Source organism: Ctenopharyngodon idella, chromosome 24, assembly GCF_019924925.1.
Source record: "Ctenopharyngodon idella isolate HZGC_01 chromosome 24, HZGC01, whole genome shotgun sequence".
Taxonomy (NCBI): domain Eukaryota; kingdom Metazoa; phylum Chordata; class Actinopteri; order Cypriniformes; family Xenocyprididae; genus Ctenopharyngodon; species Ctenopharyngodon idella.
In genome coordinates, this window is record NC_067243.1 from 15982089 (window position 1) to 16006787 (window position 24699).

The window sequence follows — 24699 nt, forward strand, 5'->3', positions numbered from 1 at the left end:
TAAAGTCTTTTTTGTTTGTTTGTTTTGGCGCACAAAAAGTATTCTCGTCGCTTCACCACTGTAGTCACGTTGACTATTTTAAAGATGTCTTTAGTACTTTTCTGGACCTTGAATGACGGTAATTATGTTGCTTTCTATTGGGGATAAATAAAAAATAAAAAAAAACCTTGGATTTCATCAAAAATATCTTAATTTATGTTCTGAAGATGAACGAAGGTCTTACGGGTGTGGAACGACATGAGGGTGAGTAATTAATGACACAATTTTCATTTTTGGGTGAACTAACCCTGAATTATTGTAATAAATTATAATTATACTAATTATATAATTAAAATAATTATATTACAAATTAAATTAAATTTTAATGTCTATATAATGTCTATATGTCTATATTAGTATAAAAGTTTTAAACATGTTTCACATTTTGTAACAAGGTTGCAATATTTTCAATCTCCATATAAAATTAATGAAAAATAAAACCACACACATTTTATTTAGTTTGACTTCCTGAGGCTGATCAACTTTGTCTCAAGGTTAAGTATCTTTCACAGGCTTAAAGTTTTTTTTTTATTTATTTATATTTTTTTATTACTTAGTTTCAGACCTTTTTTTGTACCCTATTTGTGGAAATTGCCATCATTTTTTGTCCAGCTTATTGTTCAGAAAAGATTGATGCAGCACTCAAGCACAATGTTTGACATTCCAAATGGATTTTATTTATTTTCTTTTAAAGGAAATACATGATAATTTAATAAAGTTGTCATTTTTTTTTATTTGAGAAATGACTGTTATAATGGAAATTTTTGCAGTCACTTCAACTTTCTATAGAAAGTTATATATTTGGAACATCATATATTCTTGTAAATATGCTTTTAACATTGACTGGTTTGAGTATTTTTCCATCCTCAGTTAACAAGAGAAACAACAGAAATGTCTGGACTCTGTCATCTGCCATGTGTTCCAAAAGAATATCTATGTTTTGGGGTAAATTATGAAAATGGCCCTGCCCCAGATTAGCAAGGAATGCCAGATGTCGCAGAGAACTAACAGACCTTATCTGTTTTCATTCCTCTTTGATGACATCTCTGGAGACTTTTCCTGTGAGGATGGCTGTTTGGAACGGGAAAATCTCTATGCTGCTGAGTTCACTCTCAGAAAAAAAAAACACATTCGATCATTCTGTAATACAATACAACTAAAACATCACGCTGTCACATTCTGGTACAGTGACGGATAAAAAGTGCTTAGTCAAAAAGATGCGCTGCTGTGACCTTGCCGTCATATTTGGGGCCTTTCCCATCAAAGTCTGAAGGCAGGATTTCAGCATCAAACTCCTTGTAGTAGTTCTCCAGCTCATCACCGTGGACAAACACCTTCAAAGACACAGAAATTCAAAATCACGGGAGTCCATCATAAATAATTATTTCCCAATTAATTCTTTGCAATAAACCCAATTCACCCTTTCCAGCAGTTTGCTCTTCATCAGGGGTTTGACCACATTGTAGGTGGTGGTGAAGTACCAGGGCTGGTGGATAAAGTGCACTGCTTTGAAACGTGCAGGGAAAGAATCCTGCCATACAGAAACAGAAATTAAATTGAATTTGTGTAAACGGTGCACTCGATGCTGTGTCATCTTGGGCTTATACTGGCACCTAGTGGCGTGGTTGCACCATTACATAGAAGCAAATAGTTTTCAGTTACTAGCAATTATTAGCAGATTTATTGGCACAATAAAATATCTGTTTTTGAATATCACATTGTTAAGTTTTGTCATTTTTATGCTAAAACAAAGAGGTTGAATTTTTGTGTAATAAATTTTATGTCACCTGCAACATGTCCACCATTTTCTTCAGCTCTGTGGGTTTGATGCCGGAGGCTTGCTGCATGGTGAAACCCTTGAAGTTTTCAATGATGCAAAACCCGTTGATCTGAGTCTCCTCGTTCTCCAGAAGCTTCTCCAGGATCACACAATAGGCTCTGAGGATCTGGAGCAAACAAAATATCGATACATGTCATGTAGCAGGCTTGGTCTGGTTTTTGCTTTGTGTTTTTTCAGCAAGAAAAAAAATGCCAGTATTTTATACCATAAAAAGTAAATAATACAATATATTTTTATAAAAAAAAAACATTTAAGTAAAAAGAGAAATGTAATATATAATAATAAATATAAATACAAAAAATCAGTAAAAATACAGTAAAATTGTGAAAAATTATTACAATTTAAAATAACTGTTTTTTATTTAAATATATTTTAAAATGTAATTTATTCCTGTGATGTCAAAGCTGAATTTTCAGCATCATTACTCCAGTCTTCAGTGTCACATGATCCTTCAGAAATCATTCTAATATGCTGATTTTCTGCTCAGGTAACATTTCTTATTATTATCAATGTTGAAAACTGTGGTATAGTAACTGAAGTATTTTTGTGGAAACCATGATACTTTTTTCAGGATTCTTTGAGGAATAGAAAGTTCAAAAGAACAGCATTTATTTTAAATAGAATTAACAATGTATTAGTCTTTACTGTCACTTTTGATCAATTTAATGCATCCTCATGTTACTGACCCCAAACTTTTAAATGGTAATGTAAATTTTATAAATAACAATAAACAGAAAAAAGGAAACCAATCAATGTACAATCCTATACCAGCCTGTTATCACTGAAAAATAAAATCACCTCATCAAAGGTGATCTCCTCATAGTCCCAGTTCTCAATGTTGAAGAGCAGCACCACACGGCCGTATTTATCTCTGCTCGACAGGATCCCTGGGTATCCGGCCTCAATGGTGCTGCGGACAGCCTCAGGGGTCAAGTTTTCAAAGAGCTCAGGGTAATCCCGTCTGAAGCGCACATAACCTTTAAGACAATAAAACCAATACACTGTAAAAAAATGTTGTTTCGACTTAAAAAAAGTGTTTGTGCTGCCTTAAAATTTTAAGTTTAGTCAACTCAAATATCCAAGTTGTCACTTACTACAACTTTACATTTCAAGTTGACTAAACTTAAAATTTTAATGTAGCTCGAAGACTTACTTAAGTTGACACAACTATTTATTTATTTATTACAGTGTAGTAATGTCTGTTTTAGGGCAAGTAGCATTCTGGTGGCAGCAATCATCTAAATAAAACCCTCTGACAAAACTACTTACCCTTCATGAGTTCATAGGCCCTGTTTATTTCATATTTCCTGGCACGGACAAACCTCACCAGCACGCCATCGGGTTTTTCCCCAAAAGTGTCCTGAACACCTTTAGCGAGGTCGTCTCCAGAATCCGCCTTCTCTTTCATAATACCTCTTAGTTCCTTTACGGCTGACACTCGCTTCTCATCTGTCTCATTTAGCTCATCTTTAGCCTACAATGACATCCCAAGTTAAAAAAATACAAATAAATACAACATTTGTTATTAAAGCAACAGCTTTAGTGAGTTTTTTGTCAGTCAGAAATGTGCTAGAATGCTAACTTGATAACAGATGCTAGTTTGTTATGGTAATTAGATTTTTACATTTTCTCAAAATATTTTGTGCCACCATGATGCTGAATGTTTGCTAGATTGTTTCTAGGGTGTTTTTGGGTGGTCACTATGTGGTTGAAATTTAAAAATAGCATTGCTTGACTTAGCAAATACTGCTAATAGTAAATTAGCTATAGTAAATTCATATTTAGACAGCTAAAATGTACTGTGTTTAGTGTTGTGCCACCATGATGCTGGATGTTTGTTAGATTGTTTCTAGGGTGTTTTTTGGGTCGTCACTATGTGGTTGATATTTGAAAATAGCACCGCTTGACTTAGCAAACACTGCTAATAGTGAATTAGCTATAGTAAATTCATATTTAGACAGCTAAAATGTACTGTGTTTAGTGTTGTGCCACCAAGATGCTGGAAGTTTGTTAGTTTGTTTCTAGGGTGTTTTTTGGGTGGTCACTATGTGGTTGAAATTTAAAAATAGCATCACTTGACTTACCAAACAATGCTAATTGAATTACCCTGTTGAAAAAAACAGCATATGCTGGTTAGGTATGTTTTGAAGCATGGAAGCTGGTTTGAGCTGGTTTATACTGTTCCTTAGCTGGTTTGAGCTGGTTTATGCTGGTCATGAGCTGGTTTAAGCTGGTCAAGTGCTGGTCCTAAGCTGGAGCTAGTTGCTTAGGACCAGCTTAGGACCAGCACTTGAACCAGCTCATGACCAGCTAAGGACCAGCTTCCATGCTTCAAAACATACCTAACCAGCATATGCGGGTTTTTTCAACAGGGAAGCTATAGTAAATTAATATTTAGACAGCTAAAATGTACTGTGTTTAGTGTAATTGTGTTTATTTTCTACATTCAAACTTTCTAAAGGCTTGCTCACACCTTCTGCACCGTGTGGTCGGGTATTTGCGCGCAGGGACCGAACACCGGCCCGTGATCTTTGACCGTGAGGTGCTCCAGCTTAGCCCTGAGGGCCTGCTCCTCCTCGGACACCATCCGGAATGATCCACTCTATAGAAAGTTATGGAGATAGACTCATGAAAACATCCTAATCCTGAGTTTGAAGCAAACGGTTTAGTTTAGTAGCCCTAATTAATAGAAGCTAGTGTGGGCCAATGCTAAGCTCATTCACATGAATTGCATAAAGCCTAGTAAACCTGGTCTGAGATTGGGGATAAGCCGCTAATATTCGTAGCTCTATCCCTGCACCAAAAACCGCATTGTTCTTAAAATATTTGTTCACCAAATGAGTGACGGTTTGTGTGACATAACAGGGTCTTAAGACTTCAGATTAGTGGGAAATACAGGGTTTTGTTAATAAATGTTCTCTTTATAACAACATTGTTTGGTCAGTAAGCATCACTGAATGTGGTTTTACATCTTAATGTGAAAAATAAGTACTTACAACAACAGCCATTGCTTCAGATGCTCAGTGCAACGTTCTGTGGAAAGAGAGATATTCATCACAAGAAAAATGCTTTCATTCCAACAAAGAAAAGGCTTTTTATGTCATAAAGATATCAGTTTTTATAAACCATGAGAAATTATAAAAGTTGAGTGACTTGGTAAAACTTCTGTAATCATAACAAATAAGATGTTCTTCTAAACTTAGCATTTAAGACACTCATTAGTCTGATGAACCAAATTTTGAGAGAAAAAAAGCAGAAAAAGTTTCAATATTAATTTAATTTAAGCATTAATCACTGATAGAAGGTGTTCTCAAACATTCTGATGCTCAGGACCCCTAAATATGATGATTACAATTGCAAGTCAGATATGTGTTTTATAATGTTATATGTATAAAGTAAACAATCATTTTGAAAAAAAAGCATTGTATAATAAAGACAACATGTTTCTAAAATTAAATAAATGGCTTTTATATTGTGATTGTACTGAAGGAAAAAGAAATTATTAAAATATTATCTGCAAACTATTTACTTTGTATTAAATATCTTTTACCCACTTTTAGAGTAATAAAACACCAAAATAATAATTAAAAAAAAGCAATTTTAATTTTTTCTTATTAAAAGATGGTTTTCTTATTTTATATTGTTAAAAATAGGGATGTAAGTACAATATAATTGTGATTAATCTCATGATTTCTGACTAGCCTTTCAAAAACAGAATCAATTTTGGTATAACTTCATATTAAATCTTTTTAAACTCCTTATTAGAGTAATAAAATACCAAAATAATAAAACAAATATTACCAATGAAATAGTAATAAAAATCAATTTAATAATAAAAAAATCCTTATTATTAAATATCATATTTATCATCATTAAATATCATCATCAATATTTTAAAAGATTCCAAAACATGAGCAACATAACAAATCCCACATTATCTTAGGCAGAAAATGACACTTACCTGCTCAAGCCACCAGAACTAAGTGAGGTGAGGAACAGGTGGCTTTAATAATTTGTAGCGTGATCCCTGATGGATTAACAGCGTCATATGGGATTATGCAGAGCAGATTTGATGTTAATCAGCGAAAAACATTGAGAAAAGGAGCAAAGAGAACATTGACCAATAGCCTGCAGCCAATAGCATCATGGCTGTAATATTTTAATCAAGAGAAACCTTCCCCCACCCCAAACCTTGACTGAATAAAAATATAGCATTCACAAAGGGAGTGAACAGGAATGTGTCAAACATATTAGGGGTTAATAATATTCAAGGTTAAATGAGGAGGATTTGGTAATCCATTGACCAATAAGATTTTCTGCATTCCAGCACCAGTAAAAATTTGTGCTGGCAAACGTGAACGGTGTCTGGAAATAGACCTTGAGTTGAGACCTTTAACACAAAGCTGTGTTCTCACATGCCAAGATATAGATGTAGGCATTTTCACTAGAATCAGATTAGAAGGACATAAATAATGCATTGATTTAAGACTCAAACACATCAATCCTTTTAGGAAATCAATATAAAAAAAGTGAGGGATTATAATTATTTACAGTAAGTCCTGTATATTTAGGTAGGTTTCTTTACAAAATGTTTTACCAAAAATCTTGCGGTTTTTAAACTGGGTAAAAAAAAAATGTAAAAAATAAAATAAAATAGATGATATTGATAGATTTTGACATTTAGTAAAGCATATACTGTCAAACCAAAAATTATATTTTTTTAAATAAATTTTTACTAGTGGGTGCAGGACGCTATAGTTGATTTATGTAAGTGAGGATAGCAAAATAAAGTAAACTGTGACATATTATACCCAAAAATTTCTTCATACAGTAGAAAATTGATAAAAATTTGGGACCAAAAATTATTCAGACACTTTGATCTGACCATGTTTTGCTTAAGTGTTATCTGACATAATTATCATTATTTTTTTCTGACACAGTTAAACTCTGAGATCTTGTCATATTTTATTACCATTCTTATAGTGAATAAACATGTAATAATGAATGAAATGTTCAAGGTGTCTGAATAAATTTTGGTTTGACTGTATATATAGAAGAATATTTTGTGCTTTTGTCATATCTTTAGAGAGTATTCTCTATAAGACTGCTTTGGAATGATCTTTATCATTAAAAATGCTACACAAATAAATTATGAATCTATATAAAATTCATTTGAAAATATTTACAAAAAGGTTTATACATTTAACAACACTAATAGTGGGTAGAAATAAATACACTGTCTGCAGAAGATTATTTTAATAAATAACACTTTTAATAAATAATAACATATATAATGTTTCTTTTAGTTCTAGTTTAGTGCAATGAGAATTCGAAAGCATATTATTTAATTTTGGAAATATGTACGCTACTGTATGGGCTTTTATACATAACTGCCTTTATATTTTAGGAAGGGGTTCCCCCTTGGCATTAAGAGGGTTGAAAACCCCTGTTGTAGAGGATGGACAGAGAGTTTGGGCCATATGTTTCAAAGGGTGCAAATCAGGACTCATTTTTAAGTTTTAAGAAGCCAGTGGTTTGAGCCCAGAATGCTTGTCACTCACCCTCTCACGTCACTACAATGTTTCCCAGTGATACATTGACCGGTGGGGTGGCTATAATCCTTTAAAGCAGGATTTAGCTTTTGAATGTGAGGGTCTGTGTTACTAAAGCAGTGGGATTGCAGCACAATGGCCGTCTCTGTGCTACCAGAGCTGCTCAGTGTCTATTCCACGGCTCTATGGTAAAGGCAACGACAATAAATAGTGGAAAGACAATAAATTTTATGATTTATTATTATGCAGTCTATATTGTTTTAACCAAAGCAGAATATTTATACTAATAAAGAACTTTTAAGATCTCCCATTACATCATAGTTTCAATCCAGCCTTTGTCATATGCCAGTTCAAGCTTACATCACACTGTAGTCTTTAACACAATTAAAACCAAAATACTAGATTCACGATTTTGAAATGTAGGCCTACATCTTGACAATACAGCTACTGTAAGAGCAAAGAAAGGCCATCTAGGCCAAGACAGGGACGTAATATTTGATTGGACCAAAACATGATGATAACTGAAGCGATGGCTTTTTGTCGCAAGAGAGCTTGTTTAATTGTTTACCTCGCCAAATCTAGCAGATGGCAAAAGTGAGCACTGAAGAAAGCACAAACGGGACAGCTTAGGCGCATAACTATTCAGTGTTTTTGCAGACCAATTACTACTGCAACTATACATTTTAATCACGCAAATATGCACACTACCTCTGAAACCATTACATTATAATCCTAAAGGAGTTGACGTCACAAGCCAGCGATATTATAGATTTACAGTGAAACTTTAGGCTGGATTACGTTTATGTTAACATCTATTCATGTTGCATACAAAGTCATAAAGAGGTATATCTCAAAGACACAACCTTCAACAACAACAAACCTGATGCACGTTCCTCATGTCGTTCCACACCCGTAAACCTTCGTTCATCTTCAGAACACAAATTAAGATATTTTTGATGAAATCCGATGGCTCACTGAGGCCTGCATTGCAAGCAAGACAAACACTTTCAATGCCCAGAAAACTAATACGTATTTAAAACAGTTCATGTGACTACAGAGGTTCAACCTTAATGTTATTAAGCGATGAGAATACTTTTTGTGCGCAAAAAACAAAACAAAATAATGACTTTATTCAACAATATCTAGTAATGGGAGATTTCAAAACACTGCTTCATGAAGCTTTACGAATCTTTTGTTTCGAATCAGTGGTTCGGAGCGTGTATCAAACTGCTAAAGTCACGCCCCCCAGTGGTGAACCATTGAAATTTCGAAACACATAACCGAGCCTTGTTTACTGAAATCACGTGACTTTGGCAGTTTGATACACGCTGCGAACCACTGATTCAAAACAAAAGATTCGTAAAGCTTCACAAAGCAGTGTTTTGAAAACGCCCATCACTATATTGTTGAAAAAAGTCATTATTTAGTTTTTTTTTTTGGCGCACAAAAAGTATTCTCGTCGCTTCATAACATTAAGGTTGAACCACTGTAGTCACATGAACTGTTTTAAATACATCTTTAGTAGCTTTCTGGGCATTGAAAGTGTTAATTTGAAAGTGACTGTGTGAGCAGTTAGTCTTTTTCGACTAACTTTTGCAGAAATTTCACTAATGTGACCGCACCTTTTATGAATTAATTATGAGTTTAAGAATAATTTAGTATCCATAATCTTTATTTTAACATTTCTTTTGTATTTAAACTTTTCACTGTTTTCTGGATGAACAGCATTGTCAGTATAACAATGTTTTTGTTACAATTGTCAATATGTAAATGTCAATATAACAATAATGCTATCTGCAACTCCACAGAAAGCATAATGTGTCATTAACATTACACCTTGATAACATTGATCATACATAACATTGATCATACAAATGAAAAACTCATAATGAAGTTATTCCCTAAAATACAGTCTGTGTAGATTCAAAAAGCTGTTATAAATGTTAAAATCCCTTTATAAACATTATCAACTTTTACAAAGTCAAAGTTTAAGTTATTTAAATAAGATTTTCAAGTGCAACATTACAGTTCTACAACTTACACTTCCATGTATTTCCTTACAGAAATATTAACATGTCAAGTTCGAGGTTTAAATAACATTAAACAACAATGACGATTGAGGTTGGCACCGTTATCCTAACTCTTGGTCTTACAGGCTGCAGTCCATTATACTTTCTGGCCAGTACTGGTCCTGCATGTAGTGCTTGAGGGAGTTGTTGGGTTTTGAGGTATGGTCTGTGTTTGAATCCCAGAACAGGATGTCTTTTTCCCACTGGTCCTCTACCAGCTTGTACAGGTCCATGGCAGCACGAGAATCCTCAACAGAGCAGTGACCCATTCTGTCATTCTGAAAGAAATATTCAGTACGTCAACAAGCAGCAAGTAAAGAGAAAATGTATATACACTAAGCCTGATGTCCCAACTTTATCTCATGAAATGACCTGATCTTACCTGTATGGCCCTCTTAAGAAGCTTCTCAGCCAGTTTCTTCAAAGAGATATTGGCTTTATCATCAACATTACACAACTTTCGCAGCAAGCTGCAGAAAGATGTATCCCTAATCATTTGTGCCGGGATGGAGAGGTCAAGCACCCGGAAGTCATTAAATAAGGCATGGCCAACAATAATCTTCTCTTTGAGGATGCTGGCAATCTAGGAAAGAAAAAAACCACAGGGTGTTATTTCAGCCATATTCTATGAAATTCAGTAGTCGTTTATAAGCAGGAATCAACAATGGGGATATCAACATTTCTAAAATTTTAATTATGTTATGGAGTTGCATTAAAGCGGTATAATTTCCAGCTATAACTATATTAAAAACAATAATGTAACTAGTGTATAAAAAAGATTTGCATATTTTTAAAATTAAAATGCATTTTAAAATCTATAAAACATTTTAAATTAGCTACTGTAAATTGTAAAAAGGAAATAAAACAATATAAATAGAAATATTAAAAAAAAATAATAATACTAATAACAAATAAAAAGATTTTTTATTTAAACTATTTAAAAAATATCCATTATCACTTAAGTTACTAAAATTATTTATTTATATTATTTTTTAACCATTATACCCCTAGAATTTATACAATTAATTATATTAATAAGACATTTAACGTGATTTGATATTATATAAATATACAATTTCTTTGTTTTTACATTTTTGTGGTTGGACCAGTGAAAATATCGTTCAAAACTACAACACATTGTGCACAAACACACAAAAAATAAAAAAAATAATAAGTGGAAGTTTACAAAGAGGGTCATCTCACCTCATTTTGAGCATCCTCAAAAGGCACTGCTTGTGCTAAATGATGTTTCCTAATGCCACTCCATCTTGTGCGGTAGTCTGTGACCCGATGTTGAGGTAAAATATATTTATCATATATAACACTGCCATAATAATTGACAATGCTACAGCGTGCCAATTCACTACACCGGCCACCAGGTCCAGTGCCGACCATTTCACAGTCCATAGCTACTAGCCTAGAGTGGTCTATTCCCACACATGGCGAACTCCTGCCACTAGTGGGAGGGCTGGTTTCAGATGAAAAGCCACTGTCCACCTCCCAGCTGTTAGTGAGAGACAGTGCAGAATCAGCTTCACCAGGCAGTGTATGAGGGGTTATTCTAGGCCTTTTGAATTGCACAAGATTTGACTGCTCAGTTACAGAATCCGAAACATCTCTGTGTTCAACAAACCCCGTCTTGTTTTCCAGAAGCTTGTCTGACTTTCTTTTCTTGCCTCTTTTCTGGTCACATGACACTTCATGTAATTCAATGGTGGAATCTTTAATTTCGTTCTTTTTCCTTTGTTTACACCTTTTAGCTTGATGAGAAATAGTGGTTGTTTCTTGGTTTGAGGCAGACGAGATATTTCGGTCCACACCACGGCTGGTAGAGTATTCCCAGGGTAAAGCAGACATTATGTGTCACCATGTAGTTTCACATCTGTCAAAAAAGAAGTTACTTCTGTGAATAAACATTTGTGGATGATGTAGCCTATATTATAAGTCAAGAATTATGACATTAAATCTCTCTACTAAAAAATAAAAGACAAATAATATCAAGAACAGTGCAATCTTAAGGAATTATGTAGTTAGTAAGTTACTAAGTTTAGATACATTAACGATTTTAACTTCATAATTATTTTTATTCAAAAACTATTAAAGGAGTATATGGTTTGAAATAGGCAATTATTTATTTCTCTATATTAACGTTGTGAATCATTCATCAGTACAGTCATTTAGCACTGGCTAGCTAATCATATATAGCAAAGAAACAATAACGTAATTTGTCGCGTTTACGATACATAACAGATATAATATTATATTGTAAAACATTCCGACAAAAATAACACTTATTAGCATTATAATACCTTCATATTTTTACACAATAGCACTGCTAGCACATACCTCTGCATACACGTGGACCGGTTACAGAAGCCAGGATACGAGAACATGCCGAGACAAGACCCAAATCCGGCTATTTGATTGGCCGTACCGTTTGGACAGCATTGTACTCTGATTGGTCAAAACAAATGCCAGCACAAATGCTCCCCCAAGGGATCTTCAAGCTCCAGCCTTGTCGAAAATAAATTGATGTACGGTCGTTTTTATCTCTTTAAATGTAGTGTAAATCGATGTGTTGACTTTAGAGACAAGACTTTTCTTTCTGAATGTAAGTCAGTTGAGGAGATGTCTTAGTACGCTGAAACTGCTGACAGATAACTGACAATAATACCAAAGAACAGTGCAGTCTGAAGTAATTTGACGGCTAGCTAGATACTATGTTAAGATACAGGCTATTAACTCTATATTTGACTATACAGTATGTACAAAATTCATCAAAAGGGAGTTTTTTTTACTTCTCTATATTAATGTGATTGATTTAAAGTTGTGAACGTGTTTCAATATAGTCACTTGGCACTAGCTATGTTACAGCAAAGAAATAAGAGCCGCTCTTTACTTTTAACAGCAACACATAACGTAAATAACATTGCATTATATTACAATGAATAAACTGCTTTTGTGTGGAAACACATCGTCGCATAATAAATTGACTGCAAGTCCGCTTAACTTCAACATGTTTGCATTACATAGTGCGAATCATATTTGGGATTGTATACTATAAAACAGTAGCTAATAAAATGTGACCCTGGACTACAAAACCAGTCATAACGGTCAATTTTTTTGAAGATTAAGATTTATACATTATCTGAAAGAGGGTGTTAGGATAGGACAATATTTGGCTGAGATATTTGAAAATCTGAAATCTAAGAGAAAATCGCCTTTAAAGTTGTCCAAATGAAGTCCTTAGCAATGCATATCCACTCACAAAAATACATTTTTGATATATTTAAGGTAGGAAATTTACAAAATACCTTCATGGAACATGATCTTTACTTAATATTCTAATGATTTTTGGCATAAAAGAAAAATCAGTAACTTTGACCCATACAGTGTATTGTTGACTATTGCTACAAATATACCCGTGCAACTTATGACTGGTTTAGTGGTCCAGGGTCACAAATATGGTAAATTGTGTCACAGCAATGATTCATTTTACTCATTGCACATTCACTTTGACTGAATTCGGAATAGTATAATCAATGAGCATAATATGAAGTTTTAGAAATGCGTTAAATACATTTTGAACCTAATTTGACGCTTCAGTTTGGGTAAAGAGGTACTGTAAATGATGCGATGAAATGTGTGCATTTGTGAACCCCTCGAAATCACTAACCACAAACCAGCTTTACAGCTAAATTTAACATTGTGAATGATATTTTGCTTTTCTGACTTGTTTTACTTTTGGACCGGTTGTTCAAGTGAGCATCTTTGGTAAGTATCTCTGACCTTTTTTCTCACCATGAAGTTTGGTCACGTGGATCTCTGCTGTATTTTGACTCTGAATCATGGTCTGTAACATTGTGCTTGTTTATTTCTTTTGCACATCCCAGATGCACATTTCTGGATAACATGCGTCAACAGGAAGTCAAGGCATATTTTTGCCCTATGAGATCACTGATGAAGATCATAACAGCAATAAATATTATTAAATGGACAGTTCAGCCACAAATTAAAAGTCTGTTATCATATATTCACCCTCAAACCCATATGACTTCCTTCCTTCCATGGGACACAAAAGGAAAAAATATGAATCAAATACTGGTTGCTCTTTTCTATACAATTACTATGAACAGAAACTGGAGCTTTTTACATAAATTTATCATAAATGATTCTTCAATAACTTCAGAAAGAAAGTTATATGAGATGGATGGAACGGCATGAGGGTGGCTGCAAATCATGATACAAAACAAATTACTGTGCCCCCACTAGATGGCCTTGTCCTTCAACAAACCAGAGCTGTTCACTTACACTGATTGGATGGACATGGGCCAACCTCCTGAAATCACTAATAATCCTCTTAGAGACAACAAAACTCTTACTCGCCCAATCCGCTGCGTCTTTCCAGTGTGCCCACCCTTTTCTCCTCTCTCCATTTCCCCTCCCCACGCTTATGAACCCACTGTGTGGAGAGATTGTAATCCAAGTGGATTACACTGTAAATTGGGTGATGGAGGATTGGATGCTCTGGAAGTGAATCTCAACTGCAGCAGTGTGCTTGCCATTCGTTTGATTTATATATTATAACCGGGATTATCCTGTGCCAAGAACTATGGAACTTTTGGAGAACACCTTTCAGATTTGATGCTTTGCAGATGACATGATGGAGAGACTCTTAAAATATTGATATCATGTTTACCTGATTTTAACAAGAAGGAAGAAGGACCTAATGATAACATTAAGTGGATTATTTGGATTATCGGTATCATCCTGAATATGAGAAGTGTTGATTACTCCATGCAGCTCAGTGGGAGTTTGAGAAGTTTCTGGAAGATCTGAGCATGATTAGGAGTCTTCTGACGTGGATCACAAGGCCCTCCAAGAACTTTTGGATGTGCAAGTTCAGTTGATGAGGAGCTCAGAAGGGTCGTAAGAGACGTTTGAAACCAATTAGGCCAACATGAATGGAAGTGAGTGGAATGGAAGTTGGGTTTTAGTCGTCCTACTGGAGTAGTGGATTCTCAGAAACGTCTTCTCATGACTTCACCATACAGATGTGGCCCTTAAAGATTGATGTCAGCATCATGTGTCACATCAGAGGGTCTTCTTGGGTCACATTCCTAATGGTCTACACAGGTTGGCTGTGTATCTTTACGCATGCTCAAATGAAGATTCCACCTGAAACGTGAGATATTCACCTTCATTTCTGCTGTTTTATTCTTATAGGTATCCCTGGTTTAATTTTCAGTGCAAAACATTAGACGCCAAGTTAAAAACTGTCTTCGTTTGATGTATTTTTTGGTTAAAGTTACTGTTGATGATATAATATTACTGTTTTGTTTCTATTGTGTTACTGTTCTCTTTTATTTTATCAATGGTTTGGTAGATGCTTGGAAGACCAGACAGACTATTTCAGGGTCTAATTTGCTCTGTGCCATCTTGGAATTTCAAATGAGACAGGAAGAGGAATTGCTCTGAGAGTTGTATGGTCATTTTTAGTAATTCCCCGATTCCCTGAGTTTGTTGAGGTGTAAAATTCAGTTCTCATGAGGCTTGGAAGTCGTTCAGTGCAATAGCAGATGGCAGACACTTTTCGACATACGTAAGCAGCTGTGAAAATATTTTAAGGTGGAGACGCAAGATAATTTGGTTTTATAAGCATAATTCTTTCATTTCTAATACATAAATAATTATTATCTATATAATTTATATAATAATTATATGACTATACATATAAAATAAATAATAATTAAACTATTATTGAAAAAAACAATGCTAAATGTATAGTTCACCCAAAAATGAAAATATTATTCCAATCCTTTATGACTCTTTCTTCTGTGAAGCATAAAAGACCATTAAAAAACACTCAAAATATCTTAATTTATGCTCCACAGAAGAAAGAGTCATACAGGTTTGGAACAACATGAAGGTGAGTTAATTATGACAGATTATTATTATTTTTAATTATCCCTTTTACTGTTTTCTCATAAGCCCTACAAAAACAAACCAACTAAAAAATCATGTAAGATTTAGCTGGGGAACTTCTTTGGTTATTTTTTCCACACATTGTCAACTAGTAGGTTAATGTCCTGGCTTGAAGAAGAGCAGATACACTCATACCATTAATAATGCCTTCTGGATACCATCCAGACACCAGCTCGTTCACAGATGGCAATACAGGCCAGGCCCTGTGCATACAGGAATATCACTGGATGTGAGCTTTTCCCAACGTACTGCTAACGTTATTCTCGTGCATAAAAATGTTAGTTTTATTACAGTATGTGTACTAGACCAGCTCAGTATGTAACACCAAGCATATTTCACGACTAGGCCAGTGCATCTGTGTTTTAAGGATTTATTGCTGAAAACTGTTTTTCTTTTGACCTTAATCCCAATGTTTATTTTTAGATTTTTGGATTTATATAACTACAACAATTCAAGGACAAAATTGTTCTACTGCAGCACAAGTCCATTTTAAAAAAATTGCCATCAATATTTAAAAATATATTTAATAATAATAACAACAGCATCTCTTATTATGCTCACCAAGGCTGCATTTATTCACTCAAAAATACAGTAAAAACAGTAATATTGTGAAATATTATTACAATTTCAAAAAATATTTTCTATTGTAATATATTTTAAAATGTAATTTATTCCTGTGATGCAAAGCTGTATTTTCAGCATCATTACTCCAGTCTTCAGTGTCACATGATCCTTCAGAAATCATTCTAATATGCTGATTTGCTGCTCAAGAAACATTTCTTAAATTATCAGTGTTGAAAACAGTTGTGCTGCTTAATATTTTTGTGATTCTTTAATGAAAAGGAAGTTTAAAAGAGCAGAATTTATTTGAAATAGAAATATTTTGTAACATAAATGTCTTTACTGTCATTGTTGATCAATTTAATGTCTTTGCTAAATAAAAGTATTTTAAAAAATCATACTGATCCCAAACTTTTTAATGGTAGTAGGCCTGTATATATATTTACGACAATACAATTGTTTAAAATAAATTATTTAAAACAGTACTAGCTATATTATATTTTTATTCCTAAATTTTGATTAATACAGGGAAAATATATCTGTTGCTTTCTTATCTGGGGTGCGTTTCCAAAAAGCATCGTCAGCCAACTGAACTAACATTGCAAGTTCCGTCGTTAATAACATAGTTCAACGAGTTTCTGTTTCCCGAAACCATAGTTCAAAGTTCAAACAAACTTTCTCAAACTGCGTCGCAAACTTGTGTGGTAGGAACAACAGCTCTCGAGCTGTGGTTAAAAGCATAGTTTCTTGTTTTTATGACATGTGAACTTAATAAATCGTTATATTGAGCAAAATAAGCAAGCTGACATTAAGTACAATGTATATCTTTTATTTCGAATATATACAAATGTCATTTACATATTTTAGTTTGTAAGAGATTTTAAGCAACGTTTTTGAATAGTGCGCAACTGCGCATGTGCGTACGTGCTGTAGTACGTAAGAAAGAGATGATTGAATCTGTACTTGAAATAACTGAGAAAAATTAGTCCTTAGATGTCATGTCCGCAATTTATAGCAGAAAATCTAGCATTAATTCGATTTCAAACGGATTCATTTAAAGAAGTTATTACTCCACCACCAGCGTGATATCATTAACAAACGTGATTGAACCACAAGTTTGCAACGCGACAATAGGCTACGGTTTCAGGAAACAGTCGTGACTAGCTAGTTGATTTGCTCAACGATGTATCGTACTATGGTAGTGAAGCAGCGAGTAACGTCGTTGTACGGGAAACGCACCCCTGTTGGGTTGTTTTTCACTCCCTGTTGACTGTAATAGTATCAGTGTCCGCAACATTGCCAAGCTATTAACACAATTCCCTAGCCTCCATGATGATCCCAGACTCCTTCGGGTCAACAGAGATGATTCAACATAAGCCTGATGACAGACGCAGCGTTAGGGTGTTAAGACCGAGATCTCAACTCTTATGACAAAGTGCTGACAGGGCTCTTTATATGACTACAATGCTTCATTTCTTTTTTTGTGCACTGTACATCAAGAATGACAGATGTTTCATTGTAGACTCTATATATAATTTACAGTGACCTCATATGTACTTTTAATGTATTGTTTATATTTGGATTAGCTTTCAAACTGAATCTGCAAAGTCTGCATTTACTGTCAATGGTCAGAGATCAATAGATTACTTGGAATCCTATCAAGTGATTATGGGCCACCTGCAAACTAAGACAATTATGTATATTTATAGACTGGCAGATGGGGGGTTGATTAAAGCAAATGTAGACATTTGTTTAATAATTTTAAGTTTACCAAGATAATTTAAACTAAATTCTTTGCTGTGTACCTGCCCAACAACGTCAAAGACTATAGATATAGAAAGACGGTTCGCTCTGCCTCTTATTAGTTATTATGAATGGGAGAAACTGCAATGCGCAAAATGGTGGAATACATCCCGCCTTCTAAGTAAAAGAGCCAATCGCTGATTGATAAAGTCATTGCGTCACTGCAGCTGTCATTGGAGGTTCCGGTTCCCATAGAAACCTGAGACTCGCGCTTAGGACTGCACATGCGCATTGGCTTGTCTAGCCTAAAAAATAAGCTTTTTTAACGTTATTTGAGCATAAGAAACAACATTTCTGGGACAGTTCATGTCAGATTTTGTTGCTGATTCGAAATATGTTATTTAATTGTGAGTTCGCCAAGCAGTTTTTGAGATTTCAGGATTCCCCCATTCAAATAGATAGGACTTGGTCTTGGATTCTCGAAATAGCTGCCCGGAGGTGTTGCAAATATGGCTGCCGAGTGAACAAACTTTCCTTGAAAGGGACTTTGACAACGTTCACAGAGCTTTAGCTCACGTTCTGGCAAGATTCTCTCAAAGTTATGAACAAATGTTCTTCCGGTAACATTAATAAAATGTTATTGATACGTCGTTCATGGAATGTTTTTTTCTGAGAAAAAAAAAACGTTTTAGTAATGTTACTACTTGTTTCAGAACATACATAGATCATTCAAAAGTAATGTTCCCATAATGTTTGCAAAATGATCAAATAGAATGTTAACATTTGTATAACCAAGAAAAAACTTTTAAAAGATGTTTTGAGCATTCAGGGAACATTCAGAAATAACGTTTTCATAACTTAATGTAAACGTTAGCAAAACATTCTTAGAATAATATTTTTTTTAATTTTTTTTTTAGCTGGGTAAACACTTGATAAACATCACACAGTTGCTGATTGAAATATTTTTTATTTTTTTGTATCTCTAGGGTTCAAAAATGGGCCATCACCATTTCAGAGCAAATCAATGCCATTGCATCAAAATATTCAGGAGCTGCTCTATTACAAAAGGTAAATATAAATGAAAATTAGACTTTAAAACATAATGACTTTCTTGCTGCTTTATTTATTTATTTTTGCATGTTCAATCAGGAGAACCGTTGCATATATTCCTCAATAAACTAACACAATTGTTCTTGAAAAGCAAAATGCTCAAACAATTCTCTCTGTTTGTCCAGAAACTCAAAGATGTTGAGCCCATCATCAGAATAGAGGACGTGGATGGATCTCGATTAGTGCTGGAATTTGCAGAAGAAATCGAGAGAATGCTTGGCAGCAAGATGAAGTCTGTGAAGGTCAGTGTAAGGTGCTCATTTCTTTTACATTATCGAGATTAATCCTAATTTTTAAGACTCTGATTTACAGTTTCTGGTGTTATTTTATGAGGAGCTTTGGTTTTAACTCATGAGAATGAATCAAAACGATGCTTTTTGTCCTCAGAGGCTCGCAGATACAGCTGAGGATGCCGACTTGTATCATGAGTTTAATGCATCTTTACAGGTAAAAAATTAAGATGAAATTATGATGTGGTGTTTAAACCTGTTTGTAAAATCATGAAATAAATGTCATTTATTAATTAAATTCAAATAAGTTAAATAATTAAAATAAATATATTAAATATTTTATTATATAAATAGAACATATATCTATCTATCTATCTATCGATATATACATATATATATAAATTTATATATATATATATATATATATATAATTATGTAAATTTAAATGCAAATATTGCATGGTAATTGTTTTGCTATATTTTTCTGTCAGTTTGACTACTTTAATGCATTATTGGTGAATACTATGGATGAAGAGGGAAATTTCATTGAACTTGGAGGCGAATTTCCATTGGAGGAGAATGAACATTTCAACAAGTTGTCAGTCAACACTCTAATGAGCGACATCCAAGTCCCAACTAATGTCTACAACAAAGGTATGAGAACCCCATGGGCTTTGTATCTGATTAAAACAGTTTAGTCAATGAAAAATAAAACATTATTTTGTTATTTTGAACTTTTGACTTAACAAAATTCAAATTTCTGAGGGCTTTTTAAAGGGTTAGTTCACCCAAAAATGAAAATAATGTCATGAATTACTCACCCTCATGTCGTTCCACACCCGTAAGACCTTCGTTAATCTTCGGAACACAAATTAAGATATTTTTGTTGAAATCCGATGGCTCAGTGAGGCCTGCATAGCCAGCAATGACATTTCCTCTCTCAAGATCCATTAATGTACTAAAAACATATTTAAATCAGTTCATGTGAGTACAGTGGTTCAATATTAATATTATAAAGCGACGAAAATATTTTTGGTGTGCCATAAAAACAAAATAACAACTTATATAGTGATGGCCGATTTCAAAACACTACTTCATGAAGCTTCGGAGCGGTATGAATCTTTTGTGTCGAATCAGCAGTTTGGAGCGCCAAAGTCACGTGATTTCAGCAGTTTGGCGGTTTGACACGCAATCCGAATCATGACTTGACACAAAAGATTCATAATGCTCCGAAGCTTCATGAAGCAGTGCTTTGAAATCAGCCATTACTATAAGTCGTTATTTTGTTTTTTTGGTGCACCAAAAATATTTTTGTCGCTTTATAATATTAATATTGAACCACTGTACTCACATGAACTGATTTAAATATGTTTTTAGTACATTAATGGATCTTGAGAGAGGAAATGTCATTGCTGGCTATGCAGGCCTCACTGAGCCATCGGATTTCATCAAAAATATCTTAATTTGTGTTCCGAAGATCAACGAAGGTCTTACGGGTGTGGAACGGCATGAGGGTGAGTAATTAATGACATTATTTTCATTTTTGGGTAAACTAACCCTTTAAGTCAGTATATTGTATAAAACTTCGCCAGATAAAGATTACTTCTGATTTGAGCGCTTAACTCTATATATGATGGTTGCTTTTATATTCTGAATGGTGTGAATTGAATTTAAGACATTTTTTTTATTAAAAAAATGAACTTTTCGATGCCTATTTTGTGCAAATACAACATTTAAACATCTAAAACTAATATCAGTCGTGTTTATTTGCAGATCCAGACATTCTTAATGGAGTGTACATGTCAGAGGCCTTGAACGACATCTTTATCAGTAACTTCCAGAAGGATCCCACGCTCACTTGGCAATATTTTGGCAGCTCAACGGGCTTCTTTAGACTCTATCCAGGTTTGATCAATTCTGCTTTCAGGAACATTGATTCGTCATATCCAACAACTTCAAAGACAAAAAAATTGCATTATTAATGTAAAACATTTCATTTTGCTTGTCTATGTGCCTTTTAGGAATCAAATGGACCCCTGATTCTAATGGCGTTGTTTCTTTCGACTGCAGAAACAGAAACTGGTGAGATAAAACAAAGAATTTGACCTAAAACCCAAATAGCATAGTGCTTGGCAATGTAGTGAGGTTGATTCATTCATATGAAATCAAATTTATGCCAGTTGACTTGGATTCAGCAAGGTCTTTTCCTGACCCAGAGTGCAACGCAGGATTATCTGTGTGGATGCCACCCAAATGTCTGCTTGTGGCTATGGTAGCACAGCCAGTTAGGCCGTGATACCACTGAAAGACTTTAATCTCATTCTTAAGTGGTTAGCAGCTCAACAGCCAGGTTAGTAGGACTGACACAGGCTCCGTATGTGACTGTTTATACAAAGGCAAGTGATTGCAATGAATCTGAATAAACACACCAGTACAAAGACACTGTCATTTTGAAACAAGACAGAATCCTTATGTTACTTTTTTTTTTTTTTGTACTTTGTAGACCTTAAATAGGACTGAGAAAATGATACAGTATCTGTATTTTTCAGCTTTGATGTACAGTACATTTTTATATTTATGTTTGTACTGAATTGGCTTAAAATGGTGATTTGTTTTTTCAACGAGGAACCATCATTTCAACCAAGCCATTTTTGCCAAAGAGATGAATGATGATGAGATGAAATTGTTAAACTAAAGAAAATGTTTTTATGTAAAAAAGTACTGTTTTAGTTAAACAAAGTTAATATTTTATCAACTACATTAATCAATAATTTATTTTTATACAAAAAAAATATTATATATATATACAATTCTGTGAATCAGTTAAAACTGACCATTTCACTGATTCAGATGTCTGATTCAAATCTCTGATCCATTTCTGATTCAAATCTCTGATCCATTTCACTGATTCAGATGTCTGATTCAAATCTCTGATCCATTTCTGATTCAAATCTCTGATCCATTTCACTGATTCATATGTCTGATTCAAATCTCTGATCCATTTCACTGATTCAAATATCTGATTCAAATATCTGATCCATTTCTCTGATTCCAATCTCTGATCCATTTCACTGATTCAAATCTCTGATCCATTTCACTGATTCAAATATCTGATTCAAATCTCTGATCCATTTCACTGATTCAGATCTCTGATTCAAATCTCTGATCCATTTCACTGATTCAAATCTCTAATTCATTGATCAGAGAGTTTGCATCACCACTCAACAAGATGTCCTTTGAATGTGGCATTTAACAGTAAAATGTGTATTATATAAATTATCAATATTATATATATATATATATATATATATATATATATATATATACATATACACATATGTGTGTATATATGTATATATACAGTATATATGTATGCATATATATTTATAATTTATATAATACCACTGAAAGACTTTAATCTCATTCTTTTTTATTTAAAAAATATGTATTTATAAAATACCTATTTTACTGTTAAATGCCACTTGTTGAGTGATGATGCAAACACTCTGATCAATGAATCAAAGATTTGAATCAGTGAAATGGTCAGTGAACTGATTCACAGAATTGATTCAAACTTACCAACTCAAACACGTTTAAATCATAAAACCTGTATCATAATGCTGTCATATTCATAATACTCCTATATTAATTTTAGTCATAACAGTTCAATAGAAAAAGCATTAAATTTTTGCAATTTCCACAATGTAGCAAAATTTTATATTGATCAGAAAGTCATCACAAATATATTTGGAATGTTTGATATAATGCGCAGTCCTAGTCCTAAATTGGATGCTTTAGAATAACTTATCAGTCAATATTACTATAAATCGTTTAGCATTGCCCTCCATGCACTGATCTAGAGGTTTCCTGGGCCATCTTCTAAGAAAATCCTCTCTCTCTGTCGCAGGTATATCCAGGCTGCCACCTCTCCTAAGGACATCGTCATTGTGGTTGATGTCAGCGGAAGCATGAAGGGTCTGAAAATGACCATTGCCAAACATACCATCAACACTATCCTGGACACGCTCGGGGAAAATGACTTTGTCAATGTTATTGCAGTAAGAGCACACTTTGCTTTCCAATTAGCATCACTTTCTCACTTTATCAGCATTGTAACACTTTGCACGTCCTTTCCTTAGTACACTGATTATGTCCGCTACGTGGAGCCCTGTTTTAAAGGAACGTTGGTGCAGGCAGACTTGGACAACCGCGAGGTAAGTCGATTATCCACTTCACTTGAGCCTGAGGAACTAAGCCAATGACTCCAATCTGCACTGCAGGATACCGGCACCCTACCATTCCCTCATATGCACTCACGTACACATATTTACACATTATTTTTGTCTTTTCTATAATGTATATAAATATGCTTTATTATCCTTATGATTTATATTAGGTTTCTTTACATGTTTTTCTTTTTTCGTGTTGTTATTATATTTTATTCAATATTATTTAGGTCTTGTGCAATTTCTGTTTTCACTTAATTTATATAAAGTTGGTTGGAAAAACCAAACTCACACCATTGGTTGAGCCAATGTCAGGCAAAATTTTTTTACACTTTTTTATACTTACTTAGAGAGAAAATGTAAATAAAATAATAAAATATAAATAAAATATTAAAAATAAACAATAAAAATAAAAAAACATCTAAAACTATTTTTGAAAATTCTCAGAAGTGAATGTTTGCACTCAGATTACCTTTTCTAGCAATCACTGAGATAAACCGTGCTTTTTTTCAGGGACACTAGGCTGTAGCTGTGACACTAGGCAGGGAAACTAGGCCCATCCTTATTCTGCTGTTGCTTTTAGTCATCTGACTAGCCTTTAGTCAGGCTAGCGGGTGTGTGATTTGATCTAATGTGCAGCTCTTTTGCTTGTTATGTATCAGAGAGCAAGTAGGGACGTACTCTAATCTCTGAAATTACAGTGGATACAGAATTATAGTGTGATCGGATAGTGAAATTACTGTAGGTAGCATGCTTCATCCTTTGGATCACTCTCGTAATATTGTTTTGTTAGTGAAATAAAATTAAATAGGCCATATATTTACATTATTGATAATGCCATGAATTGATAAGCTGATTAATTAATCTGAGTGCAAGCAATGGCCACATTGTTTTATAATACAACTTACTCTACTATCTCTAAATATCTACAAAAAAGGATAATGTAAATTGTGTAGGACAGTTGGACAGGGTTGTGCAGTCACAGACTGGGACTTAATGCAGGTTGATGGGTCAGCAGAGCTCGTAATGATATTCCAGGTCTAAGTCACTCTGCATCTGCTTAAGGTGCTGACGCAGATCCTCTAAGAAATACTCTGAAAGACAGCAGCACAATGAGATCCCTGTCCCACCTGCTTGATTAACCCATTTTGGGGTAACTGTATTTTAAATTAAAGGGGTCATGAACTGCGTTGTTTTATAATGTTTCCTGGGGTGCACTTATAATGTTAGTATGCTTTTTACATCAAGAATTGTCATAATTTAGAAATAAAAGCCATTTTTGCTACTCTGATTTTAGCCGTCTTATTTGAACGCTCTGTTTTAAGGAGCGTGTCTGCTGTGAGAC

The 24699-nt window shown here is 34.1% G+C and overlaps 3 protein-coding genes across 5 annotated transcripts in view; 1 reads left to right on the forward strand and 2 right to left on the reverse strand.

Moving 5' to 3' along the window:
- Positions 1 to 583: 583 nt before the first annotated feature.
- Positions 584 to 6105, reverse strand: rlbp1b (retinaldehyde binding protein 1b). The gene is made up of 8 exons (XM_051884185.1): positions 5841 to 6105; positions 4876 to 4912; positions 4353 to 4481; positions 3149 to 3353; positions 2678 to 2856; positions 1827 to 1985; positions 1460 to 1570; positions 584 to 1373 (listed from the first exon to the last, which is right to left on the reverse strand). The coding sequence occupies exons 2-8, from the start codon at positions 4885 to 4887 to the stop codon at positions 1245 to 1247; spliced, it is 924 nt and encodes a 307-aa protein (XP_051740145.1). The 5' UTR covers positions 4888 to 4912; positions 5841 to 6105; the 3' UTR covers positions 584 to 1244.
- A 2980-nt stretch (positions 6106 to 9085) lies between these two features.
- isg20 (interferon stimulated exonuclease gene) lies at positions 9086 to 12006 on the reverse strand. 2 transcript variants are annotated; one of them, XM_051884790.1, is made up of 4 exons: positions 11847 to 12006; positions 10704 to 11382; positions 9883 to 10083; positions 9086 to 9778 (listed from the first exon to the last, which is right to left on the reverse strand). In XM_051884790.1, the coding sequence occupies exons 2-4, from the start codon at positions 11355 to 11357 to the stop codon at positions 9581 to 9583; spliced, it is 1053 nt and encodes a 350-aa protein (XP_051740750.1). In that variant the 5' UTR covers positions 11358 to 11382; positions 11847 to 12006; the 3' UTR covers positions 9086 to 9580. The 2 variants fall into 2 exon arrangements, with proteins under 2 accessions (XP_051740750.1, XP_051740751.1); XM_051884791.1 differs by having other exon boundaries at positions 11810 to 11898.
- A 1411-nt stretch (positions 12007 to 13417) lies between these two features.
- cacna2d4b (calcium channel, voltage-dependent, alpha 2/delta subunit 4b) overlaps positions 13418 to 24699 on the forward strand; it is a 38899-nt gene continuing 27617 nt past the window's right edge. Inside the window, exons 1-9 of one of the 2 annotated variants that reach the window (XM_051884810.1) lie at positions 13418 to 14685; positions 18776 to 18857; positions 19025 to 19141; positions 19287 to 19346; positions 19620 to 19782; positions 20902 to 21033; positions 21150 to 21210; positions 23036 to 23186; positions 23268 to 23342. In XM_051884810.1, coding sequence (XP_051740770.1) covers positions 14555 to 14685; positions 18776 to 18857; positions 19025 to 19141; positions 19287 to 19346; positions 19620 to 19782; positions 20902 to 21033; positions 21150 to 21210; positions 23036 to 23186; positions 23268 to 23342 — 972 coding nt within the window. In that variant the 5' untranslated portion in view covers positions 13418 to 14554. The remainder of the gene's footprint in view (positions 14686 to 18775; positions 18858 to 19024; positions 19142 to 19286; positions 19347 to 19619; positions 19783 to 20901; positions 21034 to 21149; positions 21211 to 23035; positions 23187 to 23267; positions 23343 to 24699) is intronic. The other variant, XM_051884811.1, reaches the window with a different exon arrangement.

Bases quoted from the DNA above. Each gene is read 5' to 3' on its own strand.
- rlbp1b (XM_051884185.1), bottom strand. The intron at 1,986-2,677 runs GTGATTTTATTT...TGTTTGCTCCAG, and splicing joins AGGAGATCACCTTTGATGAG to ATCCTCAGAGCCTATTGTGT. The intron at 1,571-1,826 runs GTGACATAAAAT...TCTGTATGGCAG, and splicing joins AAATGGTGGACATGTTGCAG to GATTCTTTCCCTGCACGTTT.
- isg20 (XM_051884790.1), bottom strand. From the start codon at position 11,357: ATGTCTGCTTTACCCTGGGAATACTCTACCAGCCGTGGTGTGGACCGA. The intron at 10,084-10,703 runs GTGAGATGACCC...TTTCTTTCCTAG, and splicing joins TTGAGGATGCTCAAAATGAG to ATTGCCAGCATCCTCAAAGA. The intron at 9,779-9,882 runs GTAAGATCAGGT...TATTTCTTTCAG, and splicing joins TTCTTAAGAGGGCCATACAG to AATGACAGAATGGGTCACTG.